At 46.8% G+C, this 18,723-nt stretch overlaps 1 protein-coding gene and 1 long non-coding RNA gene across 5 annotated transcripts in view; one reads left to right on the forward strand and one right to left on the reverse strand.

Moving 5' to 3' along the window:
- Positions 1–1,867: 1,867 nt before the first annotated feature.
- LOC119802597 lies at positions 1,868–2,767 on the reverse strand. Its single transcript, XR_005283476.1, has 2 exons — positions 2,575–2,767; positions 1,868–2,466 (listed from the first exon to the last, which is right to left on the reverse strand). It is a non-coding gene; the product is annotated as an uncharacterized LOC119802597 (long non-coding RNA).
- Vrk3 (VRK serine/threonine kinase 3) overlaps positions 2,749–18,723 on the forward strand; it is a 33,774-nt gene continuing 17,799 nt past the window's right edge. For 2 of the 4 annotated variants that reach the window (XM_038313612.2, XM_038313615.2), the window contains exons 1-6: positions 2,749–2,842; positions 5,535–5,596; positions 13,130–13,269; positions 15,221–15,370; positions 17,334–17,528; positions 18,513–18,577. In XM_038313612.2, coding sequence (XP_038169540.1) covers positions 13,131–13,269; positions 15,221–15,370; positions 17,334–17,528; positions 18,513–18,577 — 549 coding nt within the window. In that variant the 5' untranslated portion in view covers positions 2,749–2,842; positions 5,535–5,596; position 13,130. Of the gene's footprint in view, positions 2,843–5,534; positions 5,597–10,272; positions 10,433–12,802; positions 13,002–13,129; positions 13,270–15,220; positions 15,371–17,333; positions 17,529–18,512; positions 18,578–18,723 lie in introns of those variants that run through there. The other 2 variants (XM_038313614.2, XM_038313613.2) reach the window with 2 other exon arrangements.

The following is an 18,723-nucleotide window of genomic DNA, read 5'->3' on the forward strand; positions in this document are numbered from 1 at the left end:
ATTCAGTTCATTCACAAGGACTCCAGCTTACCTCAGCCATAGCTGCCTCATTCCAGCAACCTCTTTTAAGCTCCTCCTCCCTCCCCTTCATGATCCCAGCTAGCGGAGCTACAGAAGAGCTGAGAGAAAGTCTCCTGTCTGTCCATGGCTGATTTCCTGCTCATAGCTGGTAAGTCACCAAAATATCACAAGTGGTAGCAGAAGTTCCCAATGACACTGCTGCAGGGATCACAATAACAAGTGCATTTAAATTCCCATCATGCTTCAGAACCTGCAGAGCCAATTCACAACTGTCCCGACACCCTCTGAAGATATATTTCGTGACCTGGCGAGGAAGTTCTTGGAGTCCTTCAGTCCTGCTCTCTGCCCTGTCAGCAGCATCACAGTGCCCCATAAAAAGGGTATGCTTTTAATTTAACATTTGCTGAATATTAATTCAACATGGACATGGTAGTAGTGCATGCCAACTCTGCTCGAGGGAGGCTGAGGCAGGAGGATTTCAAGTTTAAGAGCAGCCAGGGATACATATCAAGACTGTTTTGTTTTGTTTTTAAAAAAGGGTGGCTGGTGGGCCCGCCTTTAATCCCAGAACTTGAAAAGCAGAGGCAGACAGATCTCTGAGTTTGAGGCCAGCTTGGTCTACAAGCAGAGTTCCAGGACAGCCAGGACTGTTCCACAGAGAAAGCCTATCTCAAAAACTTAAAAAAAAAATGTGGAGCCGGGCAATGGTGGCGCACGCCTTTAATCCCAGCACTTGGGAGGCAGAGGCAGGCGGATCTCTGTGAGTTCAAGACCAGCCTGATCTACAAGAGCTAGTTCCAGGACAGGCTCCAAAGCCACAGAGAAACTCTGTCTCGAAAAACCAAAAAAGGGGGGGGGGGGGGTGTTGAACAGTAGCATACACCTTTAATCCCAGCACTTGAGAAGTAGAGGAAGGCATATTTCTGAGTTCAAGACCAGCTTGGAAAGATGACATATTGGTTAAGAGCACTGTTGCTCTTCCAAAGGACTGGGATTTGGTTCACAACACCCATGGGGTGGCTCATAAACATCCAGGAGATCAAATGCCCTCTTCTGACCTTTGAGGGCACCAGGCACACATGGTACACAGACACACATGCAGGCAAAACACTCTTAACACACAAATCAATCTCAAAAAAGAAAAAGAAAAAAACCCAAAACTGAAAAGGTGAAAGCTACTGTTAGAAACGATATCTAGCGAATGGGTGAGAACACCCCTGCTGGTTTTCTAGTTATGTTCTCTAGAACTACTCTGTCCACTCTATGTGGACAATTACCATTTCTATAATTCCAACATTTTGGCAACATTTTTTAAATTCATAAGCTATAATATCAAAGACAATATATATTCATAAGTTCTCCATTCACAGATCCTATCAGACGCAGAAGAAAATAGTTTTAAAAAAAATTGTATGTGGGCTGGAGAGATAGCTCAGAGGTTAAGAGAACTGACTGCTGTTCCAGAGGTCCTGAGTTCAATTCCCAGCAACCACATGATGGCTCACAACCATCTATAATGAGATCTGGTGCCCAGAACACTATATATATAATAAATAATTTTAAAAAAAATTTGTATGTTCCCAACATGTACAGAAGTCATTATTTTTTAGCATAGGATAACAATTTCTCACACAGCATTTACAATGTAGTAGGTATTACAAACTAGATGCTAAGTTAAAGCACACGGGAGGAAGTGCATGGGTTCCATACATATATACTATACTAGCTATGATGAAGAGGGAGAGGCAGGACACCCAGTCTGGGGGCCAGCCAGGGCATTCCTTTTGTACTGGAAGGTGAGAGAGGGCTACGATCAGATACACTGTGTAACATGTTTGAGACACTCAAGAATACATACAAACGATTCTTTATTTTTATGTTTGTTTCCGCCTGCCTGGAAGTGCTGTGTGCACACCCTGGGGCTTCAGTGGCCAGAGGGGCATCTGATCCCCTAAAACTGGAGCTACCGACGTCTATGAGCCACCATGTTGGTGTTGGAATTAGACAACTGGGTTAGGAGCCATTGCTGGTCTTCAGGAGGGCAGAGGGTCCGGCTCCCGGCACGCCACATGGCGGTTCACACTTTTGTGTACCTCCAGTTTCAGGGAATCCGAGGAGCTGACGGCCCACGGTTGCGGCACGCATGGGTACAGACACTCGGAACCGCTCCCGCCGGCTGAGGACTGAGCCCGCGAGCGCCAGGGTCTCCGCGGCCGAAACGTTCCCCGGCGTGGCTGGTGGCCGAGCGATCACAGGCTTTCTTCTGGGCTCCCAAAAACCCAACCCTCAAGCGCGGGTCCCCCTCAGAGCAATTTCCGGAGCCCGGTAGAAACTCCTCAGAGGAAGGTGGCAGGAACCCTCTCCGCCTCTGGACTCCACCCGCTGAGAATCGGGACTAGGGACGGCAGGGCGGGGCAGTCCACTGCCCTTTCACTGGCTGCCTCCCTGAAACGTCCGCGAAGAGAGGCCAGCGAGTTGCCATAGAAACAGTTTGGGGCGAGGCTGACGCAAGGGCAAAGGGAAGAGGATAGAAGTGATTGTAGCTACTCGTACCTCGTCGTCATAGGCTTCACATTAGCATGGGCGCAGTAGGAAAGAAAAAGCTCTAGAGAAGCCCGAAGAAGAGTAAGCGATGAGGAAATGGAAATAATTCCTCTTCCGGTTCCTTGCTGCTCAGGCTTCTGGGAAATGGGGTCCCAGCGGGGCTTGGGACCGAGTTAGAGGAAGTTGGCAGTGCCTGCGCGCCCTTGTCAGGCCCAGCGGAGGATGCGCGCGCAGCACCTTCGCCTCTCCCGGAAGTTTACGCTGGGCAACTGAAAAGGTGAGTACAGGTTCACGCTCCTGATCGGAGCGAGAGTCCGGGCCGTGGGAAACCCGGCGCCCCACGGCTCTTTCTTAAGTACCGTGGGTGAGAGGCCACTCGGGCAGGGATCCTGTGACATCACCGCCTGTGGGCTGTGGAAGTCGACCGTGGCGGGGTTCGGAGGTTGGGAGGCCCCCACTCATACTGCGCTGCCCGTGGGATGGAGCCTCCGCGGTCCTGTCATTTCTGGTTTCTTTTGGATTGTGGGGTCCAAGTGCAGTTTTTGTTACCTAGGCAACTGTTAGTCCAGCACTTGTGGAAGACTGTCTAGCCTTTGGTCCTCCGGTATGCTGCGTTCTAGGGACAGGAGCATAGTCGATGATGCCAGGCTGATGTTAATAAGTAAGATAAATAAGCGGACGCATGCAGAATAAAGGCAGAGTTGAGTATAATAGCTGAAATCACTGGCTGTGCAACCTTCGACAGGGGACCTCAGCACTTTGGACCCCTCCGTTCCTTCCAGCCGCACTGATTGAGCACGACTGTATGTAACGATCTGCGCCGCATACAGTCTGTAGCTCTATACCCCAATGGTTAGTGATGGCTAAACGTGGCTAATAGCTAGAATCCTAGCATTTGGGAGGCCACGTCGCGAGGATCTTGGAGACTAGTGAATTCCAGGACAGCCCTGCATCAACTACAGAGTGACGCCCTGTCCCAGTAATAAAGCTGGGTGTGGTGGTGCGTGCTGATAAGCTTAGCACTTGGGAGGTGAAGACAAGAGGTTCAAAAGTTCAAAGTCAGCCTGGGCTACTTATGGCCCTATCTAAAATAGTGTGTGTGTGTGTGTGTGTGTGTGTGTGTGTGTGTGTGTTTTAACCTTGCCTAAGAGTTGGAGAGTTGGCTCAATTTGTGAGTGCTTACTGCTCTTCCAGAGGACCCAAGTTGCTTCCCAGTTCCAGGGTCAATGCATGTGACCTTAATGGGCACTTAAATCCACATCCACATACCCATGTGCAGACAGACACATACATAAATTGAAATCATAAAGATAAATATTCCTGGGGCTAGAGAGATGGCTCAGCCGTTAAGAGCTGCTCTTGCAGAGGACTTGGGTTCAACTCCCAGCAGCCTCGTGGCAGCTAACAACTGTCCATAACTCCAAGATCTGTCACCCTCACACAAACATACATGCAGGCAAAACACTAGTGCACATGAAATCAAAATAAATTATTTCTTTAAAAGGATATTTCTAAGCCCTACACAACTAGTTTACGTTCTAACATTGGTTGGTTGTCAAACAGAAAATGTAGTCAGTTGTGTATATGCCTCCATAGAACCTTACCTGCACGTATGTCCAGAATCTGGAAAACAAAAAGCTTTCTCTGCCCTTCAGTTCACATGGTGCCCATGGTGGCCTGCCTGGTTCTTCTGCTGACAGCAACTGTGCTAGTTCCAGATTCTCTGCTTGTAAATGGCATGGGTTTGCAGTTCCTGGAGAGGCCAGCAGAGGGTGTCAGATCCCCTGGAACTGGAGCAGAAGTCAAACTTGGGTGATAGAGACTTGTTGCAGAATATTTGTTTAACTATGTAAAGATGTGTTGCTGTTTTATCTTGTCTGCCTAAGGCACCTGATTAGTCTAATAAAAAGACTGAACAGCCAATAGCAAGGGAGGAGGTATAGGCAGGACTTCTGGAGAGGGAGAGTAAGTAGGAGGGGAATTTTAGGTCAGAGGGAAGAAAGAAAAAGAGACACCGGGGAAATGCCAGGAGCCAGCCAGACAGACAGACAGGAAGCAGGAAAGTAGGATGTACACAATGAAAGACAGGTAAAAGCCCAGAGGCAAAACATAGATGAACAGAAACAGATTAAATTAAAAGAACTAGTGGGACAAACCTAAGCTAAGGCAGAGCATTCATAATTAATAAGTCTCGTGTCTTTATTTTATTTTAATTTTTTGGTTTTTTTCGAGACAGAGTTTCTCTGTGGCTTTGGAGCCTGTCCTGGAACTAGCTCTTGTAGACCAGGCTGGTCTCGAACTCACAGAGATCCGCCTGCTTCTGCCTCCCGAGTGCTGGGATTAAAGGCAATGCGCCACCACCCGCCCAGCTCGTGTCTTTATTTGGGAACCAGTTGGCAGCCTAAAGAAAATTCCAGCTGCAGAGACTGGATTTGGGTCCTATAGAAGAATAGTATGAATTCCGAATTATTAAGACATCAAGCCTATCCTCAAAACTGACTTCAGTGGATCCCCATGACCCCTGTTTTGATTGTAAATCACAGTAACAAGATGTGGAACCTGATGTTCACTATAGTGAGGGGGGTGGCAGCCTAGGCCTGGTGACAGTGTGGGAGCTAGAGGCTGAACGGTTACAAGCCTGGTGTTACCTGGCTCAGTTTTGTGTGCCAGTATCACCTTCCACATGGAACCCTCCAAGAACATTCTGAGCTGAAGCTATGACCCAGTCCATTTCTTGATGTTACTTTGTAGTCAGAACCGGGTTGGGCTGGCCATGGTGCGCATGTGAGACCCGGGCCCTCGGGAATTGACAGCAGGAATACAAGGCTAGTGCTGCATGAGACCCTATCTCATGGGCACTCGAGTAGCACTTGCTGACTGTTTGGCCAATGCCCAGTAATATTAGCCAGTACCTTTCCTTTATAAGAAGGAGCCTCGGTTTCATGTCTTCCCTCTTTGTTCTTTTCCAGGCTGTTGTCAGGATGGAGTTTCCAACTCAGTAATCCAAGGACTAGACCCTGAGTCCACAAAGGTACTGTTGCCCCTGAGGCCCTGTTTCCCACCAAGAGCCCAGCCGTACTGCCTCCTCTCTATGGCTTGCTGGTGGACCTCCCTGCCCTGTCAGTTTGGGGTATGGCAAGACTTACCTAGTCAGGCATTGGCTCCTTCAAAGAGGCCATCCTTTTCCCAGTGACTACTGAGGAAAATAGATTTAACATGGAATTTCCAAAGAACACCAACAGAGCTAGGTGTGGTGGGTAATACCTGTTATCATGAGGTTAGCCTGGACTATAACAGCAAGACCCAAGGCAATGGTTAATATTATGAGCTTGACTGGAAGAATCATCTTGGAGATAAACGTGTGGGAAGGATTATCTAGATTGTTGTTCGTTGAGGTGGGAAAATCTATCCAGAATTTGGGTGGCACATTTTCTGGGTCCTGGACTGTATAAAAGGAGAAAGTGATCTGGGCACCAGCAATGCATTGCTCTCTGCTTCCTGACTGCATGCAGTGTGGACCAGATGTGAACAACCGCACTGCCCCTGCTGTCCATGACTTCTGCCATGATGGATTGTGCTCTTGAACTCTGAGCCTTCAGTTGCTTTGGTAGGATATTTTAATCACAGAAACAGAGAAAGTAATTGAGACACTGTGTCCTCAACAAAAGACAGACACACATGCAAGTTTATAGACAGAAAATAAACAGGGAGTTTGCAGTGGGGGTGCGCAAGTGTACAGAGTGAGTTCCAGGACACCCAATGCTACACAGAGAAACCCTTGTCTTGAAAAAACAAACAAACAAAACAATAAAAAACACCAGATTTCTAAAACCGCTTCCACTTTTTACATAAGTCAAATGGACTCTTCTTACTCAGTCTAGCTGTGAAATGCCACAGTGACAATAGCCCCTAAGTCTGTGGCCTGACACAGTCATACTCTCTCTTCACTGGCACCCCTTCGGGTGACTGTCCGTAGCCAGTTTTGGTTTGGTGGTGGCGCATGTTTTTAATCCCAGCACTCGGGAGGCAGAGGCAGGTGGATCTCTGAGTTTGAGGTCAGCCTGGTCTACAGAGCAAGTTCCAGCTGTCCTGGAAGGCCCCATAGCTACAGAGAAACCCGGTCTCGACACAATCAGAGTGCAAGCATGAAGTACCCAACAGGCCGATGTGTTTGGTTCTTGGTCTCCAGCTGGTGATGCTGTTTTGGGTGGGTGTGGGGTTTTTTTGGCATGCAGCATAACTAGCCGACATAAGGGCGTAGACGTGGAGCTCCTGAGCTACAGCCCTGACTCCTTGGTCCAAAGAAGTGTGGACAATCAACACCATATGCTCTAACTGTGGACAGTCCGAGCACCATATGCTCCACTGTGACAGTCGACACCATATGCTCCACTGTGGACAGTCGACACCATATGCTCCACTGTGGACAGTCGACACCATATGCTCCACTGTGGACAGTCGACAACCAGATATGCTCCACTGTGGACAGTCGACACCATATGCTCCACTGCACAGCTGGAACTCAGATCTTGAGTTCTCTGCTGTCATGGCCCTGAACCAGGAGCCAGAATCTTTTTATATTAATTTTATATTTATCTTTTCATGTGTACATATGTACTGGCTTTTTAGTTTTTGGTTTTTTTGTTTGTTTTTTCTTGGTCAAGTTGACACAAGCTAGAGAGAGTCCACACTGAACGTGGCCTGGGAGGAGCAGGGTAGAGAACAAGAGAGGGAAGAGAAGAGAAGAGAAGAGAAGAGAAGAGAAGAAGAGAAGAGAAGAGAGAGAAGAGAAGAGGAAAGAGAAGAGAAGAAGAGGAAAGAGAGCACCTGGGAACCCAGACACCAAGGAACTAATAGGCCACATGGGCAAAGTGACGGGGTTATATAGAGAAGAGCTCCTGGGGAAGAGCAATGGTTGCAGGGGCGGGGAGGGGTTCAAGGTGGTGAATGGGGCATAGCAGCCAGCATGACTGATGGCTGCTGAGAAATGCTGGGAGAGCCCGGCAGCCAGCATCTGCTTTGAGATGTTAAATAGGTACATCAGTTTAGCCATTTGCCCTGAGACCTAACACTTTCTTGATTAAATATTACTATGGGTAGGTGCCACCTCCCATGGACATGTGGTCCTGCGTTGTTTAAGAAAGCAGGCTAGGGCTGGAGAGATGGCTCAGAGGTTAAGAGCCTTGGCCTGCTCTTCCAATGTCCTGAGTTCAATTCCCGCAACCACATGGTGGCTTACAACCATCTGTAAGGGGGTCTGGGTGCCCCTCTTCTGGCCTGCAGGCATACCACAGACAGAATATTGTATACATAATAATAAATAAATATTAAAAAAAAAAGAAAAGAAAGAAAGCAGGCTAAAGCTGGGCGGTGGCGCACCGCCTTTATAATCCTAGCACTCGGGAGGGCAGAGGCAGACGGATCTTGTGAGTTCAAGGCCAGCCTGGTCTACAAGAGCTAGTTCCAGGACAGGCTCTGAAAAAGCTGCAGAGAAACTCTGTCTCGAAAAACAAAACAAAAAAAGAAAGAAAGAAAGAAAGAAAGAAAGAAAGAAAGAAAGAAAGAAAGAAAGAAAGCAGGCTAAGCAAGTCATGGGGAGCCAGCCAGTAAGCAGCGCTCCTCCATGTGCTCTGCTTCACTTTCTGCTTCCAAGTTCCCGTTTGAGTTTCTGGACTAACTTCCCTCCATGATGGACTACAAATTATAAGATTAAATGAGCCCCTTCCTCCCAAGTTGCTCCTGGTCATGGTGTTTATCACAGCAATAGAAAGCAAAATCTGACAACATTTAAGTGTATGGGTGTGGGTGACATGGGGTGCTTGTAGAGGTCAGAGAACAGCTTGAATGAGTCTTCATTGTGTGGGACCCTACTAATCTGCAGATTCTCAACCTGTGGGTCATGACCCCTGGGGGGGATCAAAGGACCCTTTCAGAGAAGTTGTATATCAGATATCCTACATATCAGATATTTACATTATGATTCATAGCAGTAGCATTTAGGAAGTCTTTCTGTATTCTACCAGCCAGCTACCAAATCACTACTTGGAGACTTACTATTCATTATGAAAGCTTGGTTTCCGTTCATTTAACTAGCTCTTATAACAAATTAGTCCATATCTTTTAATCTACATTATTTTACATGGCTTGGTTACCTTTACTTTGTAATGCCCACACTGCTTGCTCTATGTCCTGTCATCCCCCTCTTCTTCCCAGCATCCTCTCTGCCCCCAAAATCCTGCCTAGCTATTGGACATTTAGCTTTTTATTAAATCAGTCAGTGACTCATCTTCACAGTGTGCAAAAAGATTATTCCACAGCATTTCCCCCCTTTTGCCTAAATAAAAAGGAAAGATTTTAACTCTAAGCATAGTAAAACTATAAAATACAATAAGAATTATCAGATAAAGAATTATATTTACAGTGTTCAGTCCATTTGCATTTGAACAAATTCAGAGAAAATACTCCATTGTCTATCCTATCTTAGTCTAAAGTTTTATACCTAAACCATTTTTGTCATAATTTATAGTGCCATCCTAAAAATATCTTTTGGAATTTAAAACATCATTTTTAGATAAACAACTTAGCTTTATGTTTCTCAACCTTATAACTTTTTATCTCTTATGTAAGTTTCTTTTTTCAATTTGGTAGAAGAAAAACTGTACCTATACTATCTGGTCTTCAACTTCATCAAAGACCCAAGAAGGATAAAATATTACTTGAGCAAACAGGAAGGGCAGAGAAAGCATCTTTCAGAACTATAGAAATGACAGACATCTGGCTGCCTAGACAGTCACCCAAGTTCTCTGCAATGTTGGGGTATCTATCCTTCTATAGACAGAGGTTCCTGTCCCACCCAGTCCCACAGCTGTTCAGTCCCAAGAAACACACAGAGGCTTATGTTAATTATTAACTATTTTGGCCTATTAGCTCAGACTCATTTAGCTAGCTCTTACATATTAAATTAACCCATAATTCTCATCCATGTTTAGCCACGTGGCTTGGTACCTTTTTTTATCAGTGAGCCATCCTCATCTTGCTTCCTCTGTGATATGTCTGGGTGGTGACTAAAGACTGAGCTTTTCCTCTTCCCAGAATTCTAGTCCTGGTTACCCCTCCTATACTTCTTGTCTGCCTGACTACTGACCAATCAGCATTTTATTAAGCCAATATGAGTGACAAATCTTTACAGGATACAAGATGATCCCACAGCATCCTTCTTTGGCCTACAGGCCTAGAATATCTGACAGACTTCTCTGTGAAGCAGGAATTTAAAAAAACGGTTTCAATGTTGTCTTGACAAGTTCACCAGTCCACTTTCTTTTGTCTCCTGCTTGTCCAGTTAGGACAGCATACTGTCAGCAGTTTGAGGCAAAGGCAATTTTCTTGCCCAGTGGCTAACTTTTGCCACAAAGAAAACAACTCCACATGGAGGTTCTTTGATGACCATCATCTTCTCTGCAGTAATAAATTGGTGCTGTCAGGGAGCAGGCATATTTCATTGTCTTAAAAGGCCTTATTTTGTTAAAGCATCTTAAATGCCATCTTCTATAGATCTTTGAAGTGTTTGAAGACTACCTGTCTATCTAAATATATTTGTTTGACCTTGAAAAATATACCTAACATGGCCATACATTTGATTAGTTATAGATGACTAACTTCTAATCTGCATTTCTTTTTGTGCTTGTGGTGTGTGTATGGCTTTTCAAGACTGGGTTTCTCTGTAGCTTTGGAGCCTGTCCTGGAGCTCCTTCTGTGACCAGAACTCTGAGGAAACTACAACAGAAACGTTCTGAAGGACTGGGTCACCTGGACCGTCCATTCTGTTGGCGTCTGGTCCCTTGCTTCTGGAAACACATAAAGTTTAAAGGTAACATACATTTCTGCACTAACACAAATATGGACTGTTTGTTGTACACAAGCCAGACAAAGATGATTTTTTGTTTTATGTTCGAGCAGGTAAAATTAATGTAACTTATCTAGTAGTTTTTCTTGCATGTGTCTCTAGCCAGGATTTTCAGGGTGTCTTACCAAATCAATCTGATGTCTGTCAACCTTGATGAATCCACAGCCTTTCATTTTCTGAGGAAATAAAAACAAACCTCTTCCCCAACATAGCAATATTTCTTGACTTTCATTTTGAAGTCAAGACATTTTAAAATATATACATTGGGTTTAATTTAGCGCTCCCTTCATAACCCAAGTGTCTCTCAGCAACTATCGTCAATATCATTAGGGATTCAAAAAAATTCAGAATTAACAAAGGTTCCAACTTCTGTGTCATAGCATTTCCCATCCTTACGTGGCTTATTCTTGGTGGTTGTTGTTATTGTTACTTTACTTCTCTCTTTAGAGACTTTAACATTTTTAATGACTGTCTATATCGTCTTATTTCTCTTTACGCCTATTATGCACATTGTTAATCACTGTAACCTGCTTAGAGTTTTTTTTCAATCTGAACCTGGTTTACCCTGTATCTGTAAACTTTTCTGTCTGCATGAGCAAAATCTCAAACTGCCGTGTAGCTTAGTTCATGTCGCTCTGGCAGCTCAAGCCTGCAGGCAGTGACCAGCTGACACATCTGTGCTGTGGCCCGCATGAGAGACTGTGGGACTAGGAAGCTGTCTTTGACTCCTTTTTTGTGTTTGCAACCATTTGTGAGCTTTCTGAGGTCTTATGTGGAAAATGTGGCTGAATGTTGGGTGCCATATGTAACAAGTCTTTCTCTGTCCCACCAGCCAGCTCCCAAACCACAACATGGAGACTTATTATTATTAATTATGAAAGCTTGGCCAATAGCTGAGGCTTCTTTCTTTTGGTTTTTCGAGACAGGGTTTCTCTGTGTGGCAGTCCGGGCTATCGTGGAACTCACTCTGTAGACCAGGCTGGCCCTGAATGTAGAGATCCCCCTGCCTCTGCCGGGTGATGGGATTAAAGCCATGTGCCACCCCTGCCTGGCCTTGGGTCATTGTTAACTAGCTCTTATAACTTAAATTAATCCATATCTTTAATTTGTGTTCTTTTACATGACTCAGTTACCTTTACTTTGTAATGCCTGTGCTGCTTGCTCTGTGTCCTGGCATCTCTTCCCTTCTTCCCAGTGTTCTCTCTGCCCTGAAAATCCTGACTAACTATTACCTGTTTAGCTTTTTATTAAACCAATCATAGTGATACATCTTCACAGTGTACAAAAAGATTATTCCACAACAGTAGCAAAATCACAGTTATAATTCTGCGGTTGTTTCATCACATGTGAGGAACGCTGTTGAAGGGCTGCAGCATCAGGAAGGTGAAGAGCTGCTGGGCTGAGCCATCGTGCCTGCCTTTGGGAACCAGAATAAGCCCATGGTTGAAATAAGTGAGACTTCTGCTCTGCACAGCCCTGGAGAAAGGAACTGCTTTCTCTGCTGTGGAATAATCATTTGCATACTGTGAAAATATGTCTTTGCTGAGGCACGTTCTAATTGGTTTAAAGAGCTGACTGGCCTATAGCTAGGCAGGAAGAGGTTTGGCAGGAGAGCCAAACTGAGAAGACACTGAAAAGAAGGGCAGAGTCATGGGAGTCACCAGAAGGTACAGAGGAAGCAGATGAACATGCTGTATTGAGATAAAGGCCTGAACCAGTAGTAGAACGTAGATAAGACTATGGGTTGATTTAAGATGTAAGAGCTTGTTAGTAACAAGACTAAGCTGTTGGCCAGCCATAATAAGTCTCTGTGTGGTTATTGGGGGTGGCTGGTGGCACAGAGCTGAGCAAGGGTCTTGAGGAGAACTCCGTCTGCATTTCTCCTCTGTGCCAAGGATCTGTAACCACTTGTCAGGTTGGCTTGTGACTTTCAAAGGCAAGTTCTGGAATTCTCTCAGTCATCAGTCAGAAGAAACAGGCCCAAAGGCTCTGAGATTTCCCCGTGGAAAGATGAAAGTGCAGGAATAGCAATAAAGCGGGGGTGGGAGCAGCTCAGCCGGGAGAGCTGGTTTCTGCTGGTTTCTGCTGGTTTCTGCTGCTGAAACACTGACCAGATGGAACGTAGGGGGAGGAAGGAAGGACTAGTTTGGCTTACACATCCAAGGCACTGTCTACCGCTGAGGGTGTCAGCGTATGTACTTGGTTCAGAAACTGGAGGGCCACCGCCTGCTGCTCATAGTCATCTCCCTGGCTTTTACAGTCCAGGACGGTCTGCACAGGAAACCCTGATCCAGGCAGTCCCTCGAGTGAAGCTTTCCTCTCACACGCTTTCAGGCTATGTCAAGTTGATAATTAAAGCAGAGACATCAAGCAAATATAAAAGACCCGAGTTCAACTCTCAGGACTCACAAAAAATCTGGGTGTGATAAGCATACACCTATAATCCTAGCACTGGGGATTCAGAGATGGGGGACTGCAAGTTGAATTGCCCAGACAAGCTTCTGACAGAGAGAGGCATTGTCTAACAGACAAGGTGAGTGGTGCCTAGGGACCCACACCTGAGGCTGACCTCTGGCCTCACACGTACTGCCCTTGGCTTTCCCCACAGCTCACACTCTGGATGGTTCATTCTGATCCCTGTCCCCACTTTCTGTGTTGCAGCATGATCTCCTTCTGTCCAGTCTGTGGTAAAGGTGTCAAAGGATCATTCAAGTTCTGCCCATTCTGTGGCAATTCCCTGCCTGTAGAGGAGCATGCAGAAGCTCAGACTGGCCTTTCACCTCCTGCGTCATCCTTCAGAGGTAGGAGCCAGCAGAGTCCAGCCCCGTCCTGCAGCTTCTTACAGCTTCTAGTTGGTGTCGCCCTGTTGGAATTCCTGTCTGCGTTCCTGTCAGAGGGGGGTCTCTGGGCATCAGGACCACAAGAAGGACGTTTCTGTCGCAGTTAAGCATGTTTGCAGGAGCAGAGGAGGCCGAGGGAGCTCTGTTTCTTTAGCAAACAGTTCACTGGACAGCTGTGCTTAGAGGAAAGATGTGGAGCTGAAGCTAGCAGGAGCACAGGTCAGACTTAGCAGATGCAGCGCTCCCATGTCTCCATAGTCCTAGTACCTCAGCTGACCGTTGCACGTCATAGTGCAGGGCAGTGGTTGGGCTGCGTTGGATGCATATTAGCACACTGAGTCTTTAGTGCTATTTCTTGTTCAGGGGCATACGTGTGGAGTTTAGAGGGCAGTGTACAGGAGTCCACAGTCTCTCCGTGTGCGGCCTGGGGGTTGAACTCTTGTCGTTAGGAAGTACCCACCAAGCCGTCATGCTGGGCTTCTGTGGTTCCTTCTAGGCAGCGTTGTGGCGGTTGTCAGCTGTCAGTTGGCAAAGCATGTTTAACATGTTTGCAGAAAGGAATAAAAGTGCTTTAAATACATACCCATAAAAGCATATAAATAGATACGCACTTACATCATTGCCACATGAAACTTAGTGTATGCTTTAAATGGCAGAATAGATAGGGCTGGAGAATTTGCTCCAAAGTTGGACACAGTGGCATCATACCTGTAATCCCAGCATTGGGGAGGCTGAGGAAGGAGAACTGGGATCTTCCTGATTTTAAGACCAATCTAGGCCATATAGAAAGACCTTGTCTTTTCTTTTTGCTTTTTATTGCTTTGTTTTGTTTTGTTTTTCTCTTGTGTAGCCTTGACTGGCTGGAACTCTGTAGACCAGGCTGGCCTGTTGTGTCAGGTGTGGTTCACATGGATCTATGGAAAGAAGACACAGAGGCACTCTTAGGATGGCTTTTTAACTGTGTGGGGGAGGGTGGTCAGACTCACTGTAGCTTAGCAAAGCTCCCCAAAGAGAAGCCAGTGCAGATTCTCAGTTAAGAGACTTCTTGGTTTGCCAAGTCCTCTGCAACCAAGTTTTGCATAGGCTTTGAACCCTAGGACACTCTCAGATAAGATTTACATACTTCAGGGGCTGGAAAGATGGCTCAGAGGTTAAGAGCATTGCCTGCTCTTCCAAAGGTCCTGAATTCAATTCCCAGCAACCACATGGTGGCTCACAACCATCTGTAATGAGGTCTGGTGCCCTCTTCTGGCCTGCAGGCATACACACAGACAGAATATTGTATACATAATAAATAAATATTAAAAAAAAATGCCGGAACACCAGGCTGGCTCGGAGAATAACAGTGCTTGCTGCACAAGCCTGACCAACTGGTTCAACCCCTTAGAAGCACAAGTGCAAGGAGAGAACCGAGTCCCAAAAGTTGTCATCTGACTTCCAGGTGTGCACATGCATGCTCACACACACACCTGTGTGTGCATGTGTATGCACACATACACATTGATAATACAGTAAATTAAAAATTTCAGAAAAAGGTTCTGGTAGTGATGACTGTACACTTTTAATCCCAGCACTCAGGAGTCAAAGGCAGGCAGATCTCTGTGAATTCAAGGCCAGCCTGGTCTACAGAGAAAGTTCCAGGACAGCTAGAACTGTTACACAGAGTAACCTTGTCCCAAAAAAAAAATTCAAAAAAGAAGTTGCTTAAAAGACAGCAAAATGACAAGTCATGGAAGATATAAAAGAGACTGGGCTGGCGGAGAAGAGATAAGCGGGAAGAAGGAACACTTGGTCAGGGCAGTAGAGACAGCAGGGCTATCCTGTGAAGGTGACTGACCCTGAGACGGCATTCAGGACTGGCTATGCCTGGAAGGCCCTTCAGAACTCTAATCTGCATTTGGTTCACCTTTAGGCTCAAAGAGAGGGCTGAACTCCAGTTCTGAAACCTCTCCCAAGAAAGTGAAATGGTCGCCCACTGTCACTTCTGTTCCACCCTCTGTCCTCTCTGGCTGTGACAGTTCTGCGTCTAAAGACACCTTTAATTCTCCTGAGAGAGCCACAGGTGAGAGCTGGGACTGGCCCGTGTCTGGAAGGGGCAGAGATGGGTCATTTGAGTGTGCCTGGTCCAGGGGCTGGAGAGGAGCTCAGCAGCTCACGAGCTCTCATAGCTCGGGCTCTGGGGGCTCCAGTGCGCTCCTCTACCTCCAATTACCCAGCCCCCACACAAACACACAGACAATCAAAACGAAAATAAAATCAAGAAATTAAAGCAATGTTGAGAAAAAAAAACTGCTGCTGTTTCAATTTATTGCCTGGAACTTCTTCCCAGTGTCCCCTTTGTACCGGCAAGGTACCAGCGGTTATAGGGTTTAGGGAAATAACCACGGTAGTCCTTTATAATAAATCAGTTTTAATACAAGGGAAAATAAGGGAACTTACAGATCCAAGGGTCCAGTGGAGCAGAAGGTACGCAGGGAAGAACCAAACGGGGCTCCTTCCGGCACCCCGATCCTATTTAAGGGCAATGCTACTCCACTGGGGCAGCCACGCCCCTGAACGCAGGGATTGGGCCAGCTGCCCCAACACCCCTTCCTGTCCATCCCCACAGGTACCTTTCACACCCCCAAGTGGATCCATTGCCCACAGTCCATGCCCCTGCCTCAACTCTGACCACTCCACAAATCCAGCACCTCACTGTGCTCATTTATCATTCTGTATGTTTTCTAGACAATTTCTTTTGTTCGTGTTTGAGACAGGTTCTCACTATGTCGCCTAGACTGGCCTGAAACTCACAGCTATCCTCCTGGCTCAACCTCCTAAGAACTGGGATTATGGGAATATGCCATCACAGCCAGTTTTTGAGTAATTTCATCATCTCTAGCTCCCAATTTATGATTTCTTCCTCTAACCATATCTAGCCTGCCACTTAAAACACATACTGTGTTTCTGACTCCATATCCCAGTATCAGATGAGCCACTTGAGGGACCCTCCATCTCTAAGTTCTGCTCCTGTGTTCCCTCAGACCAGCTTGCTTTCACCATTTCTGGCCTGACGTGCTCCCCAGTTCTCCCCATTTAGAGACTCCTTCTGAGCTAGTGAGTGTACGTTGAGGCCTCTGCTCCCTCTGGCTGGACCTGCCCTCATTTGTTCACTTGTCACCTCTGGTTCCATGTCCCTTGTAGCCTCTCTACCTGCCCTGCATGTTCTTTGTAGAAAGGACCATACAGGACCCATGTGTCTTCCCAGCCAGAGCCAAGAAAAGAGGCCTAATGTTCGGGCTTCCTGGGCCCTCTGCATAGCTCAACACATTTCAGGGTATTTTGGGGTGAATGTCTTTAATGCCCTTTCTACCAGGCAGACTTCTATTTACCAATAAGACACTGCTCTAATGTACGCTCCCCAAGAAAGCCTCCCTTGACTTCTTCCGGTCACCTATCTCTTCTCTGGCCCCCATATCCACCTTGGCTGCTTCATCTCTTATTCAATTCTGACTGGTTATATCTAGGTCATAATCCCTACCACACTGGGAGGGGTCAGACCTGACCCATGAGGGTCTCCAATACTGTAAAACAAAGATTCTGCTCTGTGGGAACCAAGGGATGGTGTGGGAAGTCCTTCTATGTCTTGCTTTTATTGGTTAATAAAGAATCTGTCTTGGGCCTGGCAGGGCAGAATAGAGGTAGGCAGGGAAAACTAAACTGAATGCTCGGAGAAAGAAGGCAGAGTTAGAGGCCATGTGGCTGCAGCTGGAACCTTGCTGGTAGACCACAAACCTCATGGTAAAATATAAAATAGTAGAAGTGGGTTAATTTAATATGTAAGAGCTTGTTAGGAATATGCTATAGTGATTGGCCAAGCAGTGGTTTAATTAATACAGTTTCTGTGTGGTTATTTTGGGTCTAAGTGGCCAGGAACAAACAAGCAGCCTTCCCACAACACAGGGAGACTCTCCAAATGAGTAGGAAGAGGATCTCAGCCCTGCTTCTCTCTGCTGCTTTCTCTTTATCTGGTCGTCTCCCTGCAGGTACCTGGAGCAGACCCCCGACCCCCAGAGGCAGCCCCCAATCCTCCAGGCGAAGTCCTCAGACACTGAAGCGGAGCCGGGTGACCACCAATCTCCAGGCTTTGCCCACAGGGACAAAACTGACAGACAAGAAAGGGCAGCACTGGACACTGGGGGTCCTCCAGACCCGGGATGACCAAGGCATTCTCTATGAAGGTACATGCTGTCCCAGTGCACAGGGAAAGCACTACAAGGACACGGGGGGTATAATACCCAAGGACAGCAGCTTGAAGGAGGAAAGATCAGCTAGGGCACAGGGTTCTACCAGTGTTAGTTAGTCAGGACAGGGAAAGCAGAGCAGCTCAGACCAGGTACCCAGGAACCAGAGGAAAGGGTTATAGGAGATGACCAAGGCAAGGGGTGGCCATCAGAGACATACCCCAGTTGTCTCCTTCCTCTAGCTTGACTCCACCTCCCAGGGATATTGTTATATCTGAGTCCTAAAAAGGACTAACCCGTCCTTGAGCTGGGGCCCCAGGACCTCATCTCTGGAAGCCACGGGAGTCTCCTGGAACTGTGCTTCCCTAGCCTGCTACTGCTCAGTCCCATCAAGTTGATGGTCAAGATGGCATCAGGGCAGGGTGTGGTGAAGGGTGGCTGTTCTGCTTCCATCCTGCTGGGAGAAGGCAGTGGATTGGGTTCAAAGTTCCAATTCATGATAACAGGGAAGTAAGGCAGGAACTTCAGGGGTGGGGGAGTCTGGTCACAACCATAAAGAACGTAGGACAAAATTGAATGCATGTTTGTTTGCGTACTTGCTTGTGCTCAGCCTGACATCTCCACTCTTACAGCTCAGGGCCCCTTCCTAAAGAATGGAACCCACAGTGGGTTGAGTTTTCCCATATCAGTTAAGACAATCCCCCACAGGCCAACCCAGTGCAGACAATCCCTCATTGAAATTTTCTCCCCAGCTACTTCTAGATTGTATCATGTTGACAAATCTATCACACTCATCTAATCTCTGGAACTTTGGAGAGGGGAGGGAGGGAGGCAGATAGACATAAAGGAATAGGTGTTGAGCACAAGTGTGCACTTTCCCATGGGAACCAGAGAACTGGCATCTGGTTCTGAGCAGCTTGGGGATCAGTGGCCCTGACTCTCCCCTTAAGTTCTGAAGTTTCTCTCTCTGCCATTCCACAGCTGAGCCCACTTCTGCCCTCCCCTGTGAATCAAGGACTGAGAAGTATAGATTCTCACTCAAACTGGTGAGTGGTTCAGGGGAAGCTCAGAAGGGAGGGTGCAGCGCTTTCAAATTAACCCTTGACTTCTGAGTTCCCTCACAGCCTGGGGAGCCAACCCTGGAAACAGGGTGCTCCTAGTCTGTGAAGAACCATGGGACTCTGACCGAGCA

The sequence above is a fragment of the Arvicola amphibius genome, chromosome 12 (genome assembly GCF_903992535.2).
Source record: "Arvicola amphibius chromosome 12, mArvAmp1.2, whole genome shotgun sequence".
NCBI lineage: Eukaryota > Metazoa > Chordata > Mammalia > Rodentia > Cricetidae > Arvicola > Arvicola amphibius.